The 20,954-nt window shown below is 41.5% G+C and overlaps 1 protein-coding gene across 14 annotated transcripts in view; it reads right to left on the bottom strand.

The window, feature by feature from the left end:
* Window positions 1-20,954, bottom strand: part of CAMK2D (calcium/calmodulin dependent protein kinase II delta) — a 254,424-nt gene that overhangs the window by 77,135 nt on the left and 156,335 nt on the right. For 12 of the 14 annotated variants that reach the window (XM_019534059.1, XM_019534061.1, XM_019534063.1 and 9 more), the window contains exons 4-5: window positions 14,134-14,188; window positions 1,306-1,371 (exon numbers count right to left, since the gene is read on the bottom strand). In XM_019534059.1, coding sequence (XP_019389604.1) covers window positions 1,306-1,371; window positions 14,134-14,188 — 121 coding nt within the window. Of the gene's footprint in view, window positions 1-1,305; window positions 1,372-14,133; window positions 14,189-15,081; window positions 15,102-20,954 lie in introns of those variants that run through there. The other 2 variants (XM_019534071.1, XM_019534070.1) reach the window with 1 other exon arrangement.

Genomic DNA, 20,954 nt, shown 5'->3' with positions numbered 1-20,954 from the left:
CATATTTTTAAACATAATCGCTGGTCTTTGGCATCAACAATACAACCTGTAACTGTCTCCATAGAATTAGATATGTTAAAAATTGTTCAATTATATTTTCAGCCCCCATAGGTGAGAAATCCAGATTTCTCTCCTGCAGCATGTTATGTCCAGCATAGTTTTAAATGCTCTAATGAATAAGGTTTCCACCATTTCCCTTGGGAACTTATTTCTCAATCTAATCAATTAAAATATCAGGAAACTTTTTAATATTCAGCTTAAATTCTCGTTGCTCACCATTTTCACATTATACCATTTGTTATATACTTGGGATACCTGTAATATTTCCCTGCCATCTGCTAAATGCAATTTAAATGAAAGGAGTGTCGTGCTGTTATTTAAAAAACTTCTCACATTTGTTTTACATGAAATTCCTAAGTTCTTAATAATAATAAAATAGTCTTCCCCACTACAAAAGATTGACTAAATATTCTATTACAATATGGCACCTATGTACCATGTGTGTTAGGAATAAATAGATGAAAAACATGATGCCAGATTTATTTTAAAATAAATTTCCCCACAACTTTTAGCAATGGGACAAATGTGAAGAAGGGCATTCAGGAAAGCTATGGATTAGAATTGTTTGCAGATGTGTAACATCATGAGGGTCACAGAGTTCTGAACTGGATAACAGGACCTATATGCCTATACCCCATTAAAACAACAGTAAGCTTCAACTTCTTTTTATTCCAATAAGCATTTACAAGGGATAGGTAAAGATCCCACCTTTGCACAGATAGAGAGATGTACACTAGTTACTACAGTTTGCTAATGAAAAGCAATATATTATTTTAAATATTTTTTTTAGGAAGGGAAAGATTTTGGAATGAGAACAGCAGTATTATTTAGTACATACTGCATTAGCAAACAGCTCACAAAGAACCTCACAATTTCCGTATGAAGTAGTATTTCCATTCAGTAGATGGGAAAACTGATTTACGTGGTTTTTGAGGACACAATGGGGTGCACCAAGAGATTAGGAACTAGAGCAAAATCCTCAGATCTGTGTGAGTTTTACCCTTGACTTAAAAGGATTAGTATTTACATAAGGGCTGTCCATTACCTGAGGTCAAGTCATTAGACTGGACCTTTCCTCCAAGCCTAACTGAACCCAGGAGGAAACTAGCTGAGGGTTATATTTGTTCTGCTCTAACTGATGCCAAACACTGTGATAGGTTTAAACACAAGTAAATGCACTAGTATAATCAATGGCAATGGTTTAAAATCTAATAATATTCAATATTCAGGGAAACAAGGACTTACCTGGCATCTGCTTCACTGTAATATTCTCTTGCGACTATGTCTTCAAACAGTTCCCCTCCAGTGACTCTGTTAAAACAGTTTTTACTACGGTCAAAAGAAAGCTAAAATGAAAAATATACTGCACTCACAACCTCATCTAGTGAGGTTAAAGAGAAACAATGAGATGCTATTACACTAATCCAAGTAGGCTGGGCAGCAAGAGAGAATAATAGTACAGAATTGAATCCAGACATTATATGGCAGAACAGCAACCATGACTAGAATGCAGGTATCATTTGGTAGGTACTATTCAGGAATAATGGAAAGTATTAAGATGGTGGGGAAGCATTATACAGCAATGACTGGCAAACTATACACGAGTAAAAAGTAATAGCATGGATAGAATAGCAATGTTTTCAGTCCAAATTAGTTGGGGAAGTATTGTGAAAGAGGTTCTACTGGATTTAGGTTAAGAGCTGAGATTTATGGACCTGCTGGGCTGCATTTGTAGAAAGCAAAAGATCATATGATCCAAGAAAAAAACACTGCTTGGAGTTGTGTCCAAGATAAAGATCAGAGATAAACCCTACTAATAATTGTAGAGCCCAGTAATTTATGGATGTGATTGTCAACAGATTTCTTCACCAAATAGCACAGAAGTAACAACATGTGATGCTATTTTAGACCTGGCTTTGAAAAGTAGTGAGGAGGAATGAATAAGAGAAAAACTGGTCATGGAAAATAGCTATGAACAAGTTGGTTCTGTTTCACTTAGAAGGTGAAACAAAAACAAGCAAGGTAGTTTAAACTGTCAATTTCAAAAGAGAAGGCTGAGAAATTAACACTGCGGCCTTGGGTCCACCATGATCCGCTGGCTGGGAAATTGGCTCCGTGGTCAGACCCAGAGAGTGGTGGCTGATGGAAGTCAATTGTCACGGTGCGCTGTGACCGGGGGGTCCCACAAGGCTCTGTCCTTGGACCCATATTGTTCAACATCTTCAGTAATGATGTGGACATTGGAGTCAGAAGCAGACTGGCTTAGTCTGCCAATGACACCAAACTCTGGGGTAAAGCATCCACACCTGAGGTCAGGGTGGTAATCCAGGCTGTCCTTGACAGGTTCAGGAAATGGGTGGACAAGAACCTGACAGTGTTTAACACCGAAAAATGTAAGGTTCTCCATTGTGGGAGGAAAAACCTGCAGCATGTTTATAGGCTCGGCAGTGCTATGCTGACTAGCATTACGGACGAGAGCGATTTGGGGATCAGGACTGATCACAAGATGAACATGAGCCTTCCATGTGACGCTGCGGCTAGTAAAGTGAGCAAAACCCTGGCTTGCATCCACAGGTTATAAACTCCTGCAAGACTGTTTCAGGCTGGACATAAGGAAGAACTTCCTTACTGTCCAAGCCCCCAAGGTCTGGAATAGACTGCCGCTGGAGGTGGTTCAAGCACTTACTTTGAACGCCTTCAAGAAAAACCTGGATGTTTTTCTTGCTGGGATCCTACGACCCCAGCTGACTTCCTGCCCCTGGGGCAAGGGGCTGGACTGGATGATTTTCCAAGGTCTCTTCCAGCCCTAATGTCTATGAAATCTATGAAAATTACAGTGAATTGGATTGAAGATTTTAGGGACTTTAATATAGATAAAGCTTCTAATTTCTTTATGTCAGAGGTACAAAAACTTTGGAATTTGCATCCCAAGGAAAATGATAGAGATTGTAGGGAACAGTACTAAAAAGCAACGAGTATTTTGATGAATAATCACCTCAAAAACGATATTACGAAGAAGCAGAGTACTTATACAGAAGAAAAAAAGACTTGATCTGAAAGGAAAGCTACATTTTGAAAGTGAAAGTTGTGTTAGAGACAGAAAAAGAACCTAATATGAAGAATAAATGTTTCATCATCCAGTACTGTAGCTGGGGTAGTTGTGGGGGAGGGCATGAGGCAAGGGGACTCTATTCCACCCCTCTACAGCTCAGGCTGGGCAAGCCAGCAGCTCAGTGCTGCTCTCTTCCCACTCCATCCTGCCTGACAGACTTGACCCTGCATGAAAATTTAACCCTCGAGGCAACAAAAGTTCCCTAAGATGCTCTAATGCAGAGCACTTTAATACCCGATTTGATGAGGGTTAATTATTTGCACAATCATCCATTTTAAAAGTGCTCTGCAGCCATGCATGTGTGTTAAGTCATGGCTGTAGAGCAATTTCAGGGGACAGATCATGAGAAAAATGTCACTTCTGTCTGCACCGAATGAGCATGGCCTATATAGATCAGTAAAACAAAACTGAGAAGGGATTTGACTGAACTGGCCTATACTCAATACATAAGCCAGGGACTACACACCAGAAAGGGAGAACTATTCAAGGTAAAAGACAATATCAGCATCAGTGGTGATGCACAGTGACTGCATGGGGGTGCATGAGAACCCCCTGAGAGCTCTGGTGCACCCCCTCAGAATAGCGTTCCCTGCTTAGGCAGTGGGCAGGCGGGAGCGCTGGTACCCACCCTGACAGTGCTGGCCAGGAAGTGGGGGCACCAGGAGAAGTAGCATTGGCACTTCCAGGCACGTTCCTGGCCCTTCCAGGTGTGTTCTTGGTCCTTCCGGGCATGCCGCTGGCACTTCCGGGCAGCATTCCCTCGTAGAGCCTGCTTAGAGGAAACACTGCTTCTGGGTCAGCATGCATGGCTGGCTGCAGGGGGACCACCTTCCCCCCACCCCTTTGGTTCTTGACTGGCCACTGGGGGGGCGGGGCAAGTGTCCCCCCCTAACTTAGGAGGTACCCATGATCAGTTGCCTATGATCAGCATAATAACAAATGGGCATAAAATGGCTATTATTAAATTTAAGCTAGAAATAAGCCTTCCAATAGGAATATTGGTGACAAGCAACATTGATCATTTTGTAAAGTGGACTATAAGACACAGGCAATGTACAAGCATTCAAATGCACCAATAGAAGTCCCATGGTTTTGTTCTCATGGTAGAAAAAGCTTCCAGAATAGCACTGTACAAACATTAGAGGGGCTGGGTGCGTGCCATGCAGACAGCCTGCACTGCTGATGGTGCACAGCCAAGGAGCCTCTGTGCATGTACCTTAGCATACTCTGCAGGCTCCCCAGCATGCTGGAGAGTGCTAAGGGCCACTGAGTGCACAGGACAGTGCTGACTGCCTGGCTGCCCTAGAGGACAACACCTCCCTGGGGAACTCCTGCTCATAATCCTGTCTCCCTCCCTGCTGTAAGGCTTTCAGAGATGAGACTCAAAGCATGTTTCCTCTCTTGTCAACTGCAGGTGTGGGGGTTTGAGTCCAGGAGCCTAAGGATCTAGGTCTGGGGACATGGTGACCTGAGTCTAAGTACTGGGTCTGGGTCATGTGCAAGGAACACATTTGCCTCAGTACCCTGTGTTTCGCTAGAGCTCTAGAGTGAAGTAATGGATGAAAGAAGCAGAGCTTTCCTCATCCTAAGACTGTCAGCAGGAGGGATGTGCTCCATGCTTGGCAAGAGCAGTAAAGTCCAGCTCAAGCCACGAACTGTCTCCCTGGCATGTGTGGGGGTGAGGAGGCTGCAGAATAATGCATGCTCAGATGCTGAAGGACAACACTATTGCTTTTATTGGAAGAATAAGTGTACATATATGCTCATTCTCCCAGCCTCTGGGGGCACGCATCGTTCATGTTCTTTTCCCCAGCTTTTCTCCTATCCCCTTCCTCACTTTTTTGTCCTTTGTCTCCTTGATTTCTTACTATTTCCTTCTTCACTGAGAGCCTCTTTCTTACCCTGTATTATATCCTCTGTAATACTTCCCTTTGGTCTTTCTTTTCCCCTGCTTTCTTCCCCCTCTCTTCCCTGCTTCACCTTTTGTTTCTCCTTTTTACCTGTTTATATATTCACTACATCCTCTCACACTTTGAACTTCTCTCAGTCCCATTTTCCTGATCTACTATTTTCCTTTTCACTGCTAGCCTCTTTTCTACCTTGTATTCAATCACTGTAATGTTTCCCTTCAGCCTTTTTTTCCCCCTTGCTCTCTTCACCTTCCCTTTCCCCATCCCCCCTCTGCTTTACCTCTCTGCTTTACCTTCTGTCTTTCTAATTTCTACATATTCACATTTTCACTGACATCCTGCCACGCTTTTAGCTTCTCTCATTTCTTGGAGCCTCAGAACAGGAGAGACTCCCTATGCCTGAAGAGGAGTGATGTGCCTGAAAGCTTGCCAAGAACTTTTTTTTCCAACTACTTAGTTGGTCTAAAAAAAGATATCACATCTACTCAAAGAACCTTGCCTGCCTATGTCCTTAGACCAACATGGCTACAACCAAAAACCCTGAATCAAATAAAGCCTTTATAACACACAAGATTAACAAATTAGATATCTGATCACTTAGGCCAAAGTACAATGTGAAAAGTTTATATTAAGTTATTTGAAAAGCCAAATAAGTACACTGCAATTAACTTCCTTAATTTTCAATACTTAATTGTATTTAATTATGAAAGAGTAAGTAGCCTAGGTGGTTTCAGTTTTTCAGAAATTAAAAAAAAAACTTCTTATATTGCAGTCTCACCAACTTGTTGTGGCTAAACTTGTTGTAGTCTGATCTTTACTCAGGTGAGGCACAACAATGAACTGCTCAGCTACCAGTGGAAAGCTGTTGAAAAGTTTATTTTTATTTTTTTTGTCTTCATCTGGTGGTTACGATATATCCTGAAATTTCTGGGTTGGGCTGACCTACTACATATAACAGATTGTATATCATATACAGCCTGCAACAAAGTGGTAGGCAGTTCATTACATTCAGACACGTTGCCTGACTCTCCCTCTCTTTCTTTTGCCTTCTACACTTGATACTTGCACAATTTTTAAGGCACAAAACACCTGACAAATGAAAATACTAAATACCTTTGGTAGCTTCTGTTTTGTGTATGTTTGCTATGCTTTTGAGGGGGGAAGTAGGGGGGAAAAACATTCTCATATTAAGATGAATGAGAAAAAACTTCTTTTCAGTGTGTGCCTCATTAGAACACTTACTTTAGACCCAAGCCAAAAAGGAACATAAAATGCTTTCATTATGAAAGCAGCTTCAATTAAAAAGTACACAAAAATGTTGCTTATTCTAACTAAAAGAAGACAGAAAAGGAGAAACTACCTCAATTTCTTTAATATTGGCTGTTTACTTGGCAGCCACAGCCAGTGATAATAGATGGAAAAGTAAAGCAAAACAAACAGGTGAACTTCACTGACAATGAAATACACAGTCAACCATTCCTGCATCCCTTAACTCTGAAGCAAAGAATTAGGAAAAAATGGTAGGAAAAAAAAATCTCCGTCATATGCCTTTGAGCCCTATGTTCTTATCTTGTTTAAAAGTATTTAACTGCCTTAAGGTGCAGACAGGCCTCTACCGGTATTTTCTGTCTCGTAAGATACTTAGCTATACCTTTTGGTGTCTAAAAAAAGACCTGGCTCTTTTACATACCTATAGAGTCCTCTACATTAGTAGTGCAACTGGCTTTTGCTTCACTATTAAGGGACACTATTCCGTAATCTCTTTCTTCCCTTTCCCACTGCAATCTAATATCAAAGCGATCACGGTGCATTCCTGCTACCTTCTTGACAAGTTCCTGAAAAGTCAAACTCACTTAATGTACTTTCAGTTGTAAACCACTTACATACTATGGATAGATGGGCTTGAGCTGCCAAATGTAGATCGAAGTTTTCCCAAGAAAGGGGGGGTTGGCAAAAAGTATACCGTATATATTTTTGGTGTGTATCAGATGTAATGAACCTGCCACATGGGACATCTAGATTCAATTCCTTGGTGCATATATATAGCTATAGCCATTGAGGCACTGAACATCTGGACTTGGTCTGGCCTTTGGATTTTGTCTTGATGGTCTCAAGGAAGGATGGAAGGTTTAGGCTTCTACTCCTTCATACTAGTGCCTAGTCATACATGTCAAAGGTCCTGGTGACACTGGATGCATACACCATGATCCAGAAATGTTGATGATTGCCTACTATATGTAATGTGCGTAACAGGCGGTGGAACCAGGGGGCAGTCTGCAGAGCTGTGATGTCTGTGAAGTTGGACAGCAACTCCCAGAAACCCCCAGGGAATGGAAAGCAAGGGAACAAAGAAGAGGAACCTTGAGGCTGGAGTATGGAGAAGGACAGCAGTGTGGACATGGAACCGGTCAGTCCTGCACAGTGGACCTAGAGATCTCACTGGCTCAGTCAGCCAGGACTGTGGACCAAAGGAGCTGGACTCCAACTTGGGATTTTCTATATAAAAGAGGGAACTCCCACTTGTTTCTTGTGCTACTTTCTGGGGCTGCAAGGTTGGCACACCTGTAACAAGATTAAATTAAAACATGATCCAATGTTCAGAGAACCTGTTACTTCACTGATCTTGCAGAATTTCTGTAGAGAATGTCTAACTACCTTAAGCTGAAATGCCTAATGAAAGCCAAAGACCCCAGAGTATTAGCTTATTAGCTCTTCTGTTTAGTCCTTTCTAAAAGTTCTGAAAAGCTTATGGTAACATGATAAAGAAAGGAAGTAACCTACAGACACTAGACAGTATATAAGGAGCTTTTTGATACAGACAAGATCTTGCACAGTGCACATGAAGAATGTGGCATGTATGAGCAGCTTCTGATCTTGCAGAGGATACCTGCTGAAGCGCTGCCACTTTATTTATTCCCTCTACAAAGGAAATGCATAACTCAGGGAAGCGGCTTTCTTTCTGCTATGTACAGTACCTTGCTTAGTGTAATCCTGCTCCATAATAAGATTTACATTGAAACCCACAACCTTAGATGCAACCATTCTGCTGATTTTACTCCATCCCTTTTCTTTACCTGAGAGCTCACAGGTGTAAAGGGAAGGAATAAGTGTGTGTGTGTGTGTGTGTATGTGCGTGTGTACATGAGCGTGCGGTGTGTGTATGTGTACATACACTTACTGGAAATGTTTTATGAAGAACAAAAACAGGTTAATGTAAATAAAAACTAAATGGCAATTTATGTAAATGACTGCTAAGGTCATGTCTTAAATATATCCACAGTCTTTCAGTTTACCCAAAAAGCCAGCTCCAGTACAACTACATAGATTAGTTGATTTGGAAATTCCTGTAATTCCCATATTTCTTCTCATGTCAGGGATGAGAGGAACACTACAACATATTTTTTGTGAACCAGAGTGAACCCCAGTGAACCAGAGCAATTTCTTGGCTCCGTGTCAAATTAACTGCACTGTACTACCATGCCTGCTAACTTTGATACCATACCTTACTGAGATTCATTAGTTATTCAAATTAGAACACATTTGTTTCCAGAACTGCTGTTTCTGACTTTCACAGTGACTCAGCAGCATTATGTGTTGAACTTTCCTATCAAGTAGTTAATATCCCAAACCTATCACAATGTCTATCCATAACTTGAGAGGTTCCAAAAAGGACAGGACATCAGTGTGGCGCAGTGCAGTAGAGAAGCCCACACCCACAGTAGTGAAGATGAGACTGGGGCACGTATGCCCATGTGCACCAGGCCACAGGGAGTACCCACATGCCTACTGTAAGGGGGAAGGAATGGGAAGCACCCAAATGCCTAGTGCAGTAGAGGAGGGGGAAGTGCCTATGTGCGGGGTGCTGTGGGGGCATGGAGGTAGAGAGTGCCTACGTGCCTGGTGCAGAAGGGAAGCAGCTGAGGGTCCCATAGCCCATGTTGGTGTGGCCCCTATGGCATGCAGTGACCACTGGTGTGGCCCACAGTGTGTGCACCCCCAGCCACAAAGATGCTGGACAGCCCTATTCTACCACATGCTAACTCTGATACCATACCCTACTGACCTTCGTTAGTTATTTAAATTAGGGCACAGATACACCAGACAAAGTTGTTTCAGATCAAAGCATGGCTGCTATTAAAGCATATAAATAAAACAGAAAACTTTTCGTTTTGACTGGCAGAATTATCTGCGGCAGCAATTATAAAGAAATCATCAGATAGTGAAAACAATCCCTTTTCCTCTTCAGAGAAAAAAGTTCAGTCCCATCTCTTTATTGTGTAGGATGCAGTCTTAGTGGATTTTATAAAGACATGGTAGTATTTAATCCCACACAGTCTGACAGCAGCCATTAAGATAAAGGACTGACACTGTGTGTGTGAAATGACGGTGCTATGCCACAGTCAGGCTCTAGTTAAAAAAAAAAAAAAGAAAAGGAAAAGAAGCAAGTATGTAGTGTCCATGATAATGGAACACAGACAAGGTATTTTTGTGGTATTTAAAGCATTATATAATTTTTATTTCCAGTCAGTTTTCAAACAAGCAGTCATTGAAGCATTTTAAAAAGTATATAAATTTACAAAGTCTTAAAAGTTTCACTAGTTATCCATAGCTTTAGTGAACTTTAAAATAGTTATTTCCTAGTTCAAGTATAAAAATTATATTAATTAAAATAAAATGTAAAATAATATTAAACATTAAAATAATATTAATAATTTTCCATCCTTATTAAGCAGATAAAAGTGCTTTGGGAATTAAACAAGTATTGCTCCAGGCTTTCAAAAAGCTGTATTTTCAAAGCACTCATTTCATTTCCTACTTTTCCTTTGTTACTTTTTGTTATTGATTTTTATCAAATTCAGATGGATTATTTCACAATATCTTAAATACTGTATGTGTTTCTGTGTGGGTATCTACACACCCCTGTATATATACATATTGCAATGCACTTTTCTCATAAAGTGTCAAGAAGGTCAAAAACTAAATCAAACATTCCCAAGGAGAACTGCAGGTCTGTAACTACACATTACAGAAGGTTTGGCAGGTATATTTTTTCCCCCCCAAGACAATACTTTTGACTCAGAAGTCTAGAGAGTTCATGCACATTTAAACTGGTGCGAGGACAGAATATAGCCCTCTCTTTAAGGTGTACAAACACAACAGGTTCTGCTACATTGGTATAGTGTCAAAAATGGACTATTTAGCAATGATAAGGTTTCTGATTTTGATCAGAATAGCACCTTGAAGCTGAGAAACTCTTTTTGACACAATTTTGTCAAAGAAGCAGTACAGGTCTGTAAGAAATTTTGATAAATTTATGTTTTCTGATTAAACATTTTGTAGAAAACTTCCCAAGCACTTAACATCTGCTTATACCCATGGAAGACCAGCAATCTTTTATATGAGTAGAAAAATCTGCTTTTCTTGGAGAAGAATATGTGACACCAGTACAAGTAAAATTGTTTTACATTGAGTATAGGTTACACATAGCTCAAGATGTCAAGCACTCCTCCCATGACTAAATGGAGTATTCTAACACCAATTAGTAGAAACAGGTCATGACTTTTACAAAGGTACTGATATATGAATATGCCACAGGCAAAAAAGATTAAACAGTTGCCTCCGGTCACATTTATCCATTTGGCTTCTGTCTCTGCATTAGTTGATTTGTCAATACTAGATGTACTGTACTTTATTTCTCAATAGTACAGATGCTGATAGAGCCAAAAGAATGCTAACAGGAAGGAGATGGCTGCAGAGTAATCTTTTTTTTTTCTAGCGTTACAAAAGATTTTCAGTTATGCCATTCCAGAAATGAAAGGGCAATGAGGAAGGTTCAGTGTTGCTATAAAAATCAAGTTCCTTATTACACGCTGGGCATTTGGAGGAATAGTATCAACATCAGGTGCTTTATAAGGGTTGGTGAAGCCATTAAACAGGAATAAAACATTCAGAGAATTGTTCTTCTTTTCTAAAAAAATCAGGTTTATCTTTCAATCAAATATGCAAACACAGACATATTTAGGAAGTAGAAATAACCATACCTATTTACTCATATGTATTCTCTGGATTATAATTCCTCTATAGCGAAGTTATTTCTGAGTCATGCAATTGTTTTACCTTTCCAGGCAACACTTTTATATATATCATCAATGTGTACTGCTGGCAGTCAGTCTTGGTAGAGGAGGTTTTTCTGACTTAGGGCAAAGAAGAAGCCTGAGTACTGTTCAAGGATGAAACTAGTACTACATGGCTGCTTCTTTACAAGCAAGTACCTCTTTAAGAATCCTATAAAGAATCCACTGGCTTCAACAAATTCATGAAGCCCCAAGACAAATAAAGGTTAAAGTAAATTTACTCTGGATGAACTCTTGACAACACTTGTGGACATGATATAAAAAAAAAAAAAAAAGAAGTAGAGCTAAGAGTAAAGAAATCCTTTTTTGGACAGAAATATTTGCAAGAGTTGTAAAAAAACTGACTGGCATTGTAAGGTATCAAGACATTCCATTTTATGTTTACTTGCTCCAGCCTTAAATACTTTCTTCAATTCAAATAGCTTGTCTTTTGCATAGTGGTTAATATTCTTCTACCCACTAAATATTGAAGCAAAAATGGGCAATTAGTTTTTCAATTAATTCCACAGAAGACACTCATGTCAGGAAAACTATTTTTAAAAACTGTAAATCAGAATAAAAACCTTCTAATGAAAAAACCTACTATCAATTATAAAGTATACAATCCCACGCACTACAACTTCACATTTATTTGCCACTGTTTGTGCGAGTTTCTGTTTAAGCACTGACTGTGCAACGCATACAGACAGGCTTGATTACTAGTGTAAATGTATATTGCACATAAAAAATTATGCAAAAAGAACATAATTCATTTTGTAGAATCCAGCCCTCCAATATAGCAGCTACTAAAATTAATTGCCAGTGCAATGTTAATTTGCCTCCTTTTGGAATATGCGCTGTAGCTCCTGACATTATAAGTAATGACTATGAAGCACATGTTCACTTACTAGTCTTTCATGTGACCAGTGGCTTATTGTGTATACAGGATGAACAGTGCTAACCCAGGCTGCAGCTACATTCCTATAGCTAGACTCAGCCTTAAGGTTTCCCTACAACCCACACCAGATGAATAACTAAGTCATTCTGACCTCAAAGCTCAAACACCAGCAGCAGTTTAGCCCACATCTGGAAGTTCTGCTGAACTTCTGAGCGTGCCATCAACCCACCCCCACCTGCTTCCTATTTTGTCCCTTCCTGCACTTCTGTTTGGTACTTCTGCGGGCATACAGACCTTGACCACAGGAAATGCCAGCAGTAGTCCCACCATTCCTTGTTCCTGACTACTGGCCCACTTTCTCTCTCTGGTGCCAGGAAATAGTTGCAAATCTGGGAGGAGAGACAAGCTGTCCACAAATGGATTCTTAGAAGGGCTCTGCTTCAAAATAAGCAACACAACTTGCAGGCTACGAGGTAAGACAGGGATGTCCAACTAGCAGCCTGCAGGCTGCATGATACCCACCAGGGTTAAGTTGCTCGGTCACCACTCCCCTATTGCTCCACTTTAGCCAGAGTTTCTGGGTTCCCTCTTCTTCATTCAGCTGCCACTTCCTGCTCTCACCGTAGGGGGTACCGCTGTGAGTGGAGGGTGAGTTTGGGGCATGTGGGGAGGGCAGGGACTAGAGAGGCTTGGGTCGGTCACAAGTGTGCAGTGCAGCAGTGGGGCACCCATGTAGGAATACCATGTAGTAGGGGGGAAGGCCATGCAGTGCAGCAGGAAGGTCAGGGGTTGCGGGCACATGATCAAGTGGTGGGGGGCCTCTGTGCAGTGTGCAGCTTAGAGGTGAGATGTGGCTTGCCCTCCTGGACAGCCTTGAAGTAAGACATAAATGAAGAACAACAGCTCACGTGACTTAGAAGAGTTGAGAAGCACTTCAGGCCAACCCTAAGTAACACCAGAGATAAACCCTTAATAAGTTCACTATTTTGGTTCTTCTTCATTTTAATTAATTTTCACTATACCCTATGAATTGAGTGATCAGTAAAGATGAGGAAGTGGGGCACAGAGAAATTAATGTAAAAATACAGAACTGAGCAACAACTGGAATTTCTGGTCCTGCAGGATATGTTGCATTTCTAAAATTCTTCTGTTCTGATTTGAGAGCTGGAAACCTTAGGCCCATAGTGTCTTGCTGGGTAGGTGGCTGATGAGTTGGGACACCAAAAAGAGTTGGAGGCCTGATTCTACACAGCCTGCTGAGTCACTTGAAGATGGGTGAGCTTGTAGATACTGAGGCTGTTTTATTTAAAAATCTAATAGAAATCAATGTCTTCCCATGGACAAATTTGGTTTGGATGATCTGGTACTGTCTAAGCTGAACATTTCAGCCCAAGTTTGGTAGTTTAGCTAAGTTAAATGCAGCTAAAAATGAGGTTTTACCAAAGAAAGTGCTTATCAACTTCAATGGCAGTTGATACTACCAGCCCTATTTCCAATTCACCAGCTAGTCTAGATACTTTATTTTATTATGATTAGTATATTATGTTTTATACATTTATAATGATTATAATTTCTGCCAAGAGTCAAAAGAAGGAACTTTCTTGTTTCAATATAAAAAGAAAATCTTTTACTCACTTCAAGTAGAAAATATTTAATTGTTCTGAAAATGAATACAATTAAAAATAAAAACAACAATTTTTTACCAATAAGATTCATGGGGGGGAGAAAAAAATCACAGCAGTGGTTAACCAGTCTTTTATAAAACATTCTGTAGTCTGATATCAGCTTCAGTAATTATTCAAAATATCATTTGTACAATTTTTAGTGTTTATGTATGCAGAGTTTTGTACATATAATAGCCTCACTGACATACACAAATAAAACATTTGTGCATGCAGCTGATCAGTATGTGTTTTGTTGCTCATATGCACACTGATCTGTGCAAACCGATGTATGAAAATGTGCATATGCTTGATGTACGTGAAAATTCTGGCTACTAGATTTCCAACCCATGAAAACATATACAAAATATATACTTACAAGTCAAAGACTAAGTAATGGAATCCTTCTTCTGATATGCTGTCATGAAGCCGCACTATTAAAAGACAAAAGAGAGGAAAAATATATCTTTCACATCTCTACTTTCTTCATTCTAACCTAGGGTTCATTTTGTGGGGTATTTTTTGTTTTGTTTAAAACCTCCTCCACTCAAAATTGTCTTGAGCCTAAGGCTTTCCTGCCTAAGGGGATGAGGTACCACTGTAATTATCTGGAGTTATTTTGCTTTTGTTATGCCTCTCTTTCCTCCCCAACATACACATACATGTAGCAGTATGCACACATAGCAATTTGTTTCTGTCTTTCATGCTAAACCACTTGTGCAGCAGAAGTGGTCAGATGGAATTTAAAATATATAACATTAATATTAATACCACTTATCTAATTCATTGCCCTTGAAAACTCTCTCACCACCTTTGAAATAGAGCATTTAATAATCCCCAAAAGCTAGCCAAGCAGTATTAAGGATAATGATTAATTATGAAACTCACCACCCAGGAATAACAGAAAAATATTTGTTAACTAATTCTAGATTTCAAGACATTGGGTGCATCTATATACGCACTTTGCTGCAAAGTAGACTAATGAGCTCCACAGTGGGCTTTTATGTACACCTAAAAATGCACATTAGCCTAATGTGCATTAAGGCAATTTAGGTGCGTGTCTACACGTGCATGCACTAAGGCGCATTAATGCAGGTGAGGATCAGTTTGGGACTAAAGTTCGTCCCAAGTCAGTGGACACATATTGCGTTAATGTTTTATGCAGGTATCAAATTTAAGCTCGAATAGCCTAAAATCGTCATTTTAAGGTGCATTAAATGCACGCATGCGTAGATGAGCACCCTTAATGTGCCTTAAATTAAGCTACTGTACATTAAATGTGCACATGTAGACATGCCCAGTACAACATCACTGTTTACATGTGCACCAATATTAGGGTACAGTAAACTAATTAACTCCACCAAAGGCTAGTACTGCTGGGGACAGTACTATCTTATGGCAAAGTACTTAACTGCACTGAAATCCATGTGTAGATGCTGACGGGGAGTGTAAATTGTGCCCAATCAGCCCAGCCAGCTGAGGACCTGCTCCAGCCTGGCTCAAATTGCTGCTGATTTTAGCAGGCAAGACAAACAAGAAAGCATTATTTTTTATGGGCTACAAACAAATCAAAAGCACATGACTGTATAAAAGAGAAATGAAAAAAAATACTTGGGTTAATATTATGAGCCTCTATTTCCATGTAATAAGCATAAGGTTGCCTAAGTTAAAAACAAAATAGCTCCACGTAGACCTAATTTACTGTTTTTCTTGACAGTTTCTCAGGCTGGCTTAAATGCAATCCCAGTAAATTCAGTCCAATCCTCATTTCAAAGACATGATTAGACCTGAAAAATAAGCAATTGCTTTCTAACACCCTGTCTCAACTCCTATCAAACAGGAATGCAACACATTTTCCTTTTCAAATTCACCTCTGTTCACTGGGAGAGGAACTAATAGAACAGACTTTTGAACAAAAAGAATATAGTTTTGTGTGAGCTTACTGTCTGCTTTCCTACACAGAAAAGCAAAGAAACTACAGAGAACTGTCACCACCATTAAAGCTTTTGCAAACTCTGTGATATGTACGGCAGCTCCTTTTAGTCAAATGTATGGACCCAAGAAGACACTGACAAGGCCTCCCAAATAACACTGCCAACTTGGTCTACAGAAATCACGGGTACCAGATATTATTAAAACTCTTAATAGGACTTTAGAAAAGGATTAAATGGCTAGAAGAACAACCAAAATTATTATAGATGCGATTAGAAGCAAGAAAAAAAAATTAAGATCAGTTTCAGAAGGTACAGTTATAACCAAATTATATCAAGAGTGGGAGTAGGAATGTTTTTTCTCTTTATGCCTATCATTCCTTAAGCATCAACTGCAAGATTTCTTGCACCTTCTGCTGAAGCAGCTGGGATTAGCCACTGCCAAACACAGGATGCTTTTCCTGAGAGGTTATTGATCTAATTCAGCACAGCAATACTCCTTTTCTCATATTTCTTAAATATTCTTTTTACAGTATAGATATATGGATCTTTCACAATAAAACTGAAGTCCATATGAATCTCTCTATATTTGGAGATAGAGACTGCATTAGGAGTTATGCAGGCCTGGGAACCTTGCATTAAGCTCATAATACAATCTAATTTTTTGCTATATCTGAAAAGGTCCATAATGGTCTTTTTTGTCTAAGTTTCCTGACTTGTTCTTATTTCATAATGAAATCTGTAACTGCTGGTTGCATGGTTTATATTGGGGGTGAAATTAACATTTTGGAACTCTTGCCTAATCTTACACAATGGAACTCTCAAATGACATTCTGTTCACGTGATATTGGATTTAAAATAATTCTTTTTTTTTTTTTAAATAGATTTGCTCGGAAAATGTGGTAGAATAGAAGACAGATGAAGAATTACTTTGCAATAAGGCAGATATCATCTGAACCTATAATTGGACATGTGCATACTCTTTTAAACAAAAAGTCCAACAACAATGGGAAAAAGAATAAAGAGCTACTCTACTGAGTGTGCTGCAAATCATCAGAAATACACCAGGGTTCTAAATTCATGTGTTCTAACAACTCATGGGCCATGGTACCAAGATAAGCATACCGAAAAAGGAAAGACAGATGATAAAATGATGACATGCTCTGGATGTGAATTCCTTTATAACTATGGAATATATAAGTCTATCATGTTCTCTCATTCTTTATAGAATCTAGTACTATATTTTCTTGGTGGGAAGTCCCTCATAAGAGGGGGAATACTGAGTATGGAACATCCTGCCATGTATTGTTAGGGCTTTCTTACACATTAATTTTAGGTGATTCCTGGGGCTCTTGACTCCTGGATTGTGCATGCATTAACACCTGAAACTACCTTTAAGCACAATATAGGCAGCTTAAAATTACAGCAATCCAGGGCAGGTTTATTTCTGATCCATATTACCCAGCCTGTGTCCCAATAACGTGTGGCCACACCCCACAGATGAGCCACCCAAGCTTCAGTCCTCCAGCATGCCAGAATGCAGTGTCCCCACCTCAACCTCCTGTTCTGTATGGACAAACTTTCCACCTCCTGAACTCTACTGCCCAGGGGATGGTTCTGGCATCAAGCCAACTCCCCCTCCCAAACCTGGGGGTATGACTATCCCACCCACGGGAGTGCAACCCCTTGCAAACAGTATGCAGGGCATATGCCAGCTAGCCAGGTTGCTGGGTGTGGACGGGTCCAGAAATGGGGTCTAAAAGAGTGGGAAGGGGGGGTGGCGGGGGAAGGTGGGGCCTGGATCTGGTCTCCATGAGCTGGGGCTTCCTTTCCAGGTCAAGGATAGTAGCTCCCTGAAAAGCACCTTCCCTCCCAGCTCCCAGCCACCCTGGGAAACATGATCACACCCCCCATACCCCAATCACAAATCTATTAAAGTATGACATCTTTCCTATTATGAGTTTATTTCCTATTAATTTCTTTTAAAATTATTTTCTTACTTTTTTACTTTTTATTTTATCCTTCAGTGGCTGACTCCCTTCATTTCCCCACCTTTTCCCTACCCTCATTTTCTTTCCATCTGCTATTTCATTACCCATTCTCATCCCATTAACTCTCCATCTCCCAGCTTCACGTTCCTGCCTCTGATCTCCAACCCACTCTCTCATACTCCCATTTAGTGCAGGGATAAAATCCTGTCCTGGCTCACCAGTCCTGCAGTGGCAACTCACAGCTGTAGTTCTTAGTCAGACCCCTGCTCAACAGCCCTCTAATGGCAAGTCATGGTTGTGCAGGTGGGGGACAATCAGGGAAGGTTTTCAGCCTTAGGGTGCAACTGCTCCAAACTTGACCTAGCACTAACACCAATCAACATTTGAGCAGCTCAAAGTGCAACATATAACAAAGCCCTTATAGGTTGAGTTGAACCTTGCTGAAATTGTTGGATATAACCACTATCCCTCCTCTAAGATAGTGGTAAGAAGCCATTAAATTCCTTTATATTTGTAGGTAGCTTCCATTATATATGTAGGTGACTTCAGTTCCAAACTCAAAACACAGGCATATGAATGATTCTATAGGAATTAAAACTAAATACCCAAAAAGGCCTGACAGTTTTTGTTCTGAGCACACTGAGGTATGTTTGGGATGGTAATACTGAGAAGCTGAGAATCAGACAGAGGAAGCTAAATCCTGACACTGCCACAGAAGTAGCATGAACTTGACCTTAATTTCTGTATGCCTACTCTTTCTCCCTGTATCCCCACTTCTATTTGTCTCTATTATGTCCCTCCTTCCAATCACCCTATTTGCCATCAACTTTAAATATATAAGTGATGAAGGGATATGAGCAAGTCAGTAAAATTCTGGTATATTAAGCACTGCAAACCAATCATTACTCCACAGTATCAGTGCATATAGCAATAAAGGGAACTGGTGGAGTTTAAATTAGTCTCATAGGGGGAAGGGGAAGATGAGGGCGGAGGAAGCCTTGGACCACTAAACCAAGCGGCACCCACAAGTATAGCCCAGCCTAAACCAATAAGCAGAACAAGTACCCAGTAAGCAACAGGGGCCAGGGCAATGCTGAGATTAGGGGGCCAGTGCACACATCTTCAGGAGGCCTCAAATGCCTCTACAAAAACGCTCATAGTATGGGAAACAAGCAGGAGGAACTTACCTTCCTGCTAGCTGACACTAACCCAGACAAAGTGGGGCTCACAGAAACGTGGTGGGACCCAATGCACGATTGGGCGGTGAATATCAAGGGCTATAGGCTGTACAGGAGGTACAGGACGGGGAGGAGAAGTGGGGGTGTGGCACTCTACATCAAGGAGGAATACACATCCTCATCAAGTAGCACAGGGTCAGAGAAGGGGCTCTGGGTTAGAATACAAGGCAGTCGAGGGGAAAGGGACTTAACGGTGGGGGTCTACTACAGACCTCCGAACCAAGGGGAAGAGCTAGACCAGGAATTCTTAAGTCAGCTCATGGAGGGAGTTAGGTTAAAAGACGCTGTCATCATGGGTAACCTGTACTTTCCAGACATCTGCTGGGAAGAGCAGTCAGCCAGGTCTGACTGATCACGTAGGTTCCTAGCCAGAATGCAGGACCTCCATCTAACCCAGGAGATCCACAGCCCCACCAGGGGAGACACCCTGTTGGACCTTGTACTGGCCACGGACGACAACCGGTGAGGGGGCTGAGGGTGCTGGAATTCACCATCCAGCGCAAGGCGGCAAAGGCCTGCAGCAAGGCAGCAGCCCTAGATTTCAGAAGGGCAGACTTTAATGAGCTAAGGAGAATAGTCTGGGAAGCACTGAGGTCCCAGAGGGGAGGGGAGCCAGGTGTCCAAGAAGAGTGGTTCCTCCTTAAGGAGATGATCCTCCAAGCCCAAAGGGAGGTAATCCCAACACAGATCAAAGGGGGCAGGAGGGTGCAAAAGCCCCCATGGCTCACCAAAAACATCCAGGAATGTCTCCTAGCTAAAAGAAACGCATACACCCAGTGGAAGGGAGGGGCCATCACCAGGGAGGACTATACTGCAGTTGCTCAGGGCTGCAGGGGGGTGGTCAGGAAGGCCAAGGCGGAGATGGAACTGGGACTAGCTTCCCGGATCAAGGTCAACAAGAAGTCCTTTTTTAAATACATAGGGGCCACTGCAGGAAACGCTAGGAAATTTGGATGTCACACCAGACAACAAAGGTAACCTATTTAACAGCTTCTTTGCTTCCATTTTCCTGAGCAGGGGCCAGATCAGCACCCCCACCAGGACCTCCTCAGGCCCCAGGGGAAGCACACCCAGGCCAAGGGTCAGGGAGGATCTACTTCTGGAGGGACTGGATGTATTTAAATCAGCTGGTTCAGATGAACTCCACCCCAGAGTTCTGAGGGAATTAGCTGAGGTCATTGTGGGACCCTTGGCACAGCTTTACGTGCTCTGGGGTGGTGCCAGAGGACTGGAAGAGGGCCAGCATGGTTCCCATTTTCAAAAAAGGGAGGAAGGAGGACCCAGGAAATTATAAGCCAGTTAGTTTTACCTCGATCCTGGGTAAGCTTTTTGAGAGAATTATCCTGGCACATGTCCACGAGGGGCCAGAGGGAGAGGTTATGCTTAGAGGCAACCAACATGGGTTCACTAGAGGCAGGTCCTGTCAGACCAACCTGGTGGCCTTCTACGACCCCTTAGATGCAGGGGTAGCAGTGGACATAGTCTTTCTGGACTTTATGAAGACCATCGACACTGTCTCTCACCCCACTCTCATGAAAAAACTGGGGGACTGTGGTGTCGACACCTACACAGTCAATGGGTATTCAACTGGCTGGAGGGCCACACCCAGAGAGTGGTGGTGGATGGGTCATTTTCAACCTGGAGGGATGTGGACAGTGGGGTCCCCGAGGGCTTGGGCTCGGGCCCGCACTGTTCAACATCTTCATCAGTGACTTGGACGAGGGGGTAAAAAGCACCGTGTTCAAATTTTCTGACAACACTAAGATGTGGGGGGATGTGGGCATGCTAGATGGGAGGAATAGACTGCAATCAGACCTAGACAGGTTACAGGGGTGGGCGGATAAGAATAGGATGGGTTTCAACACTGACAAGTGCAAGGTGATGCACCTGGGGAGGAATAACCGGCACCATGCCTACAGGCTGGGGAACTCCCTTCTCGTCAGTGCAGAGCCAAAAAAGGATCTTGGAATCATCATTGACTCCAAGATGAACATGGGCCGGCAGTGTGGGGATGCAGTCAGGAAGGCCAACCGCACCTTG

The sequence above is a fragment of the Crocodylus porosus genome, unplaced genomic scaffold (assembly GCF_001723895.1).
Source record: "Crocodylus porosus isolate Cpor-Errol unplaced genomic scaffold, CroPor_comp1, whole genome shotgun sequence".
NCBI classification, from domain to species: Eukaryota; Metazoa; Chordata; order Crocodylia; family Crocodylidae; genus Crocodylus; species Crocodylus porosus.
This window is presented reverse-complemented; position numbering and strand designations above follow the sequence as displayed.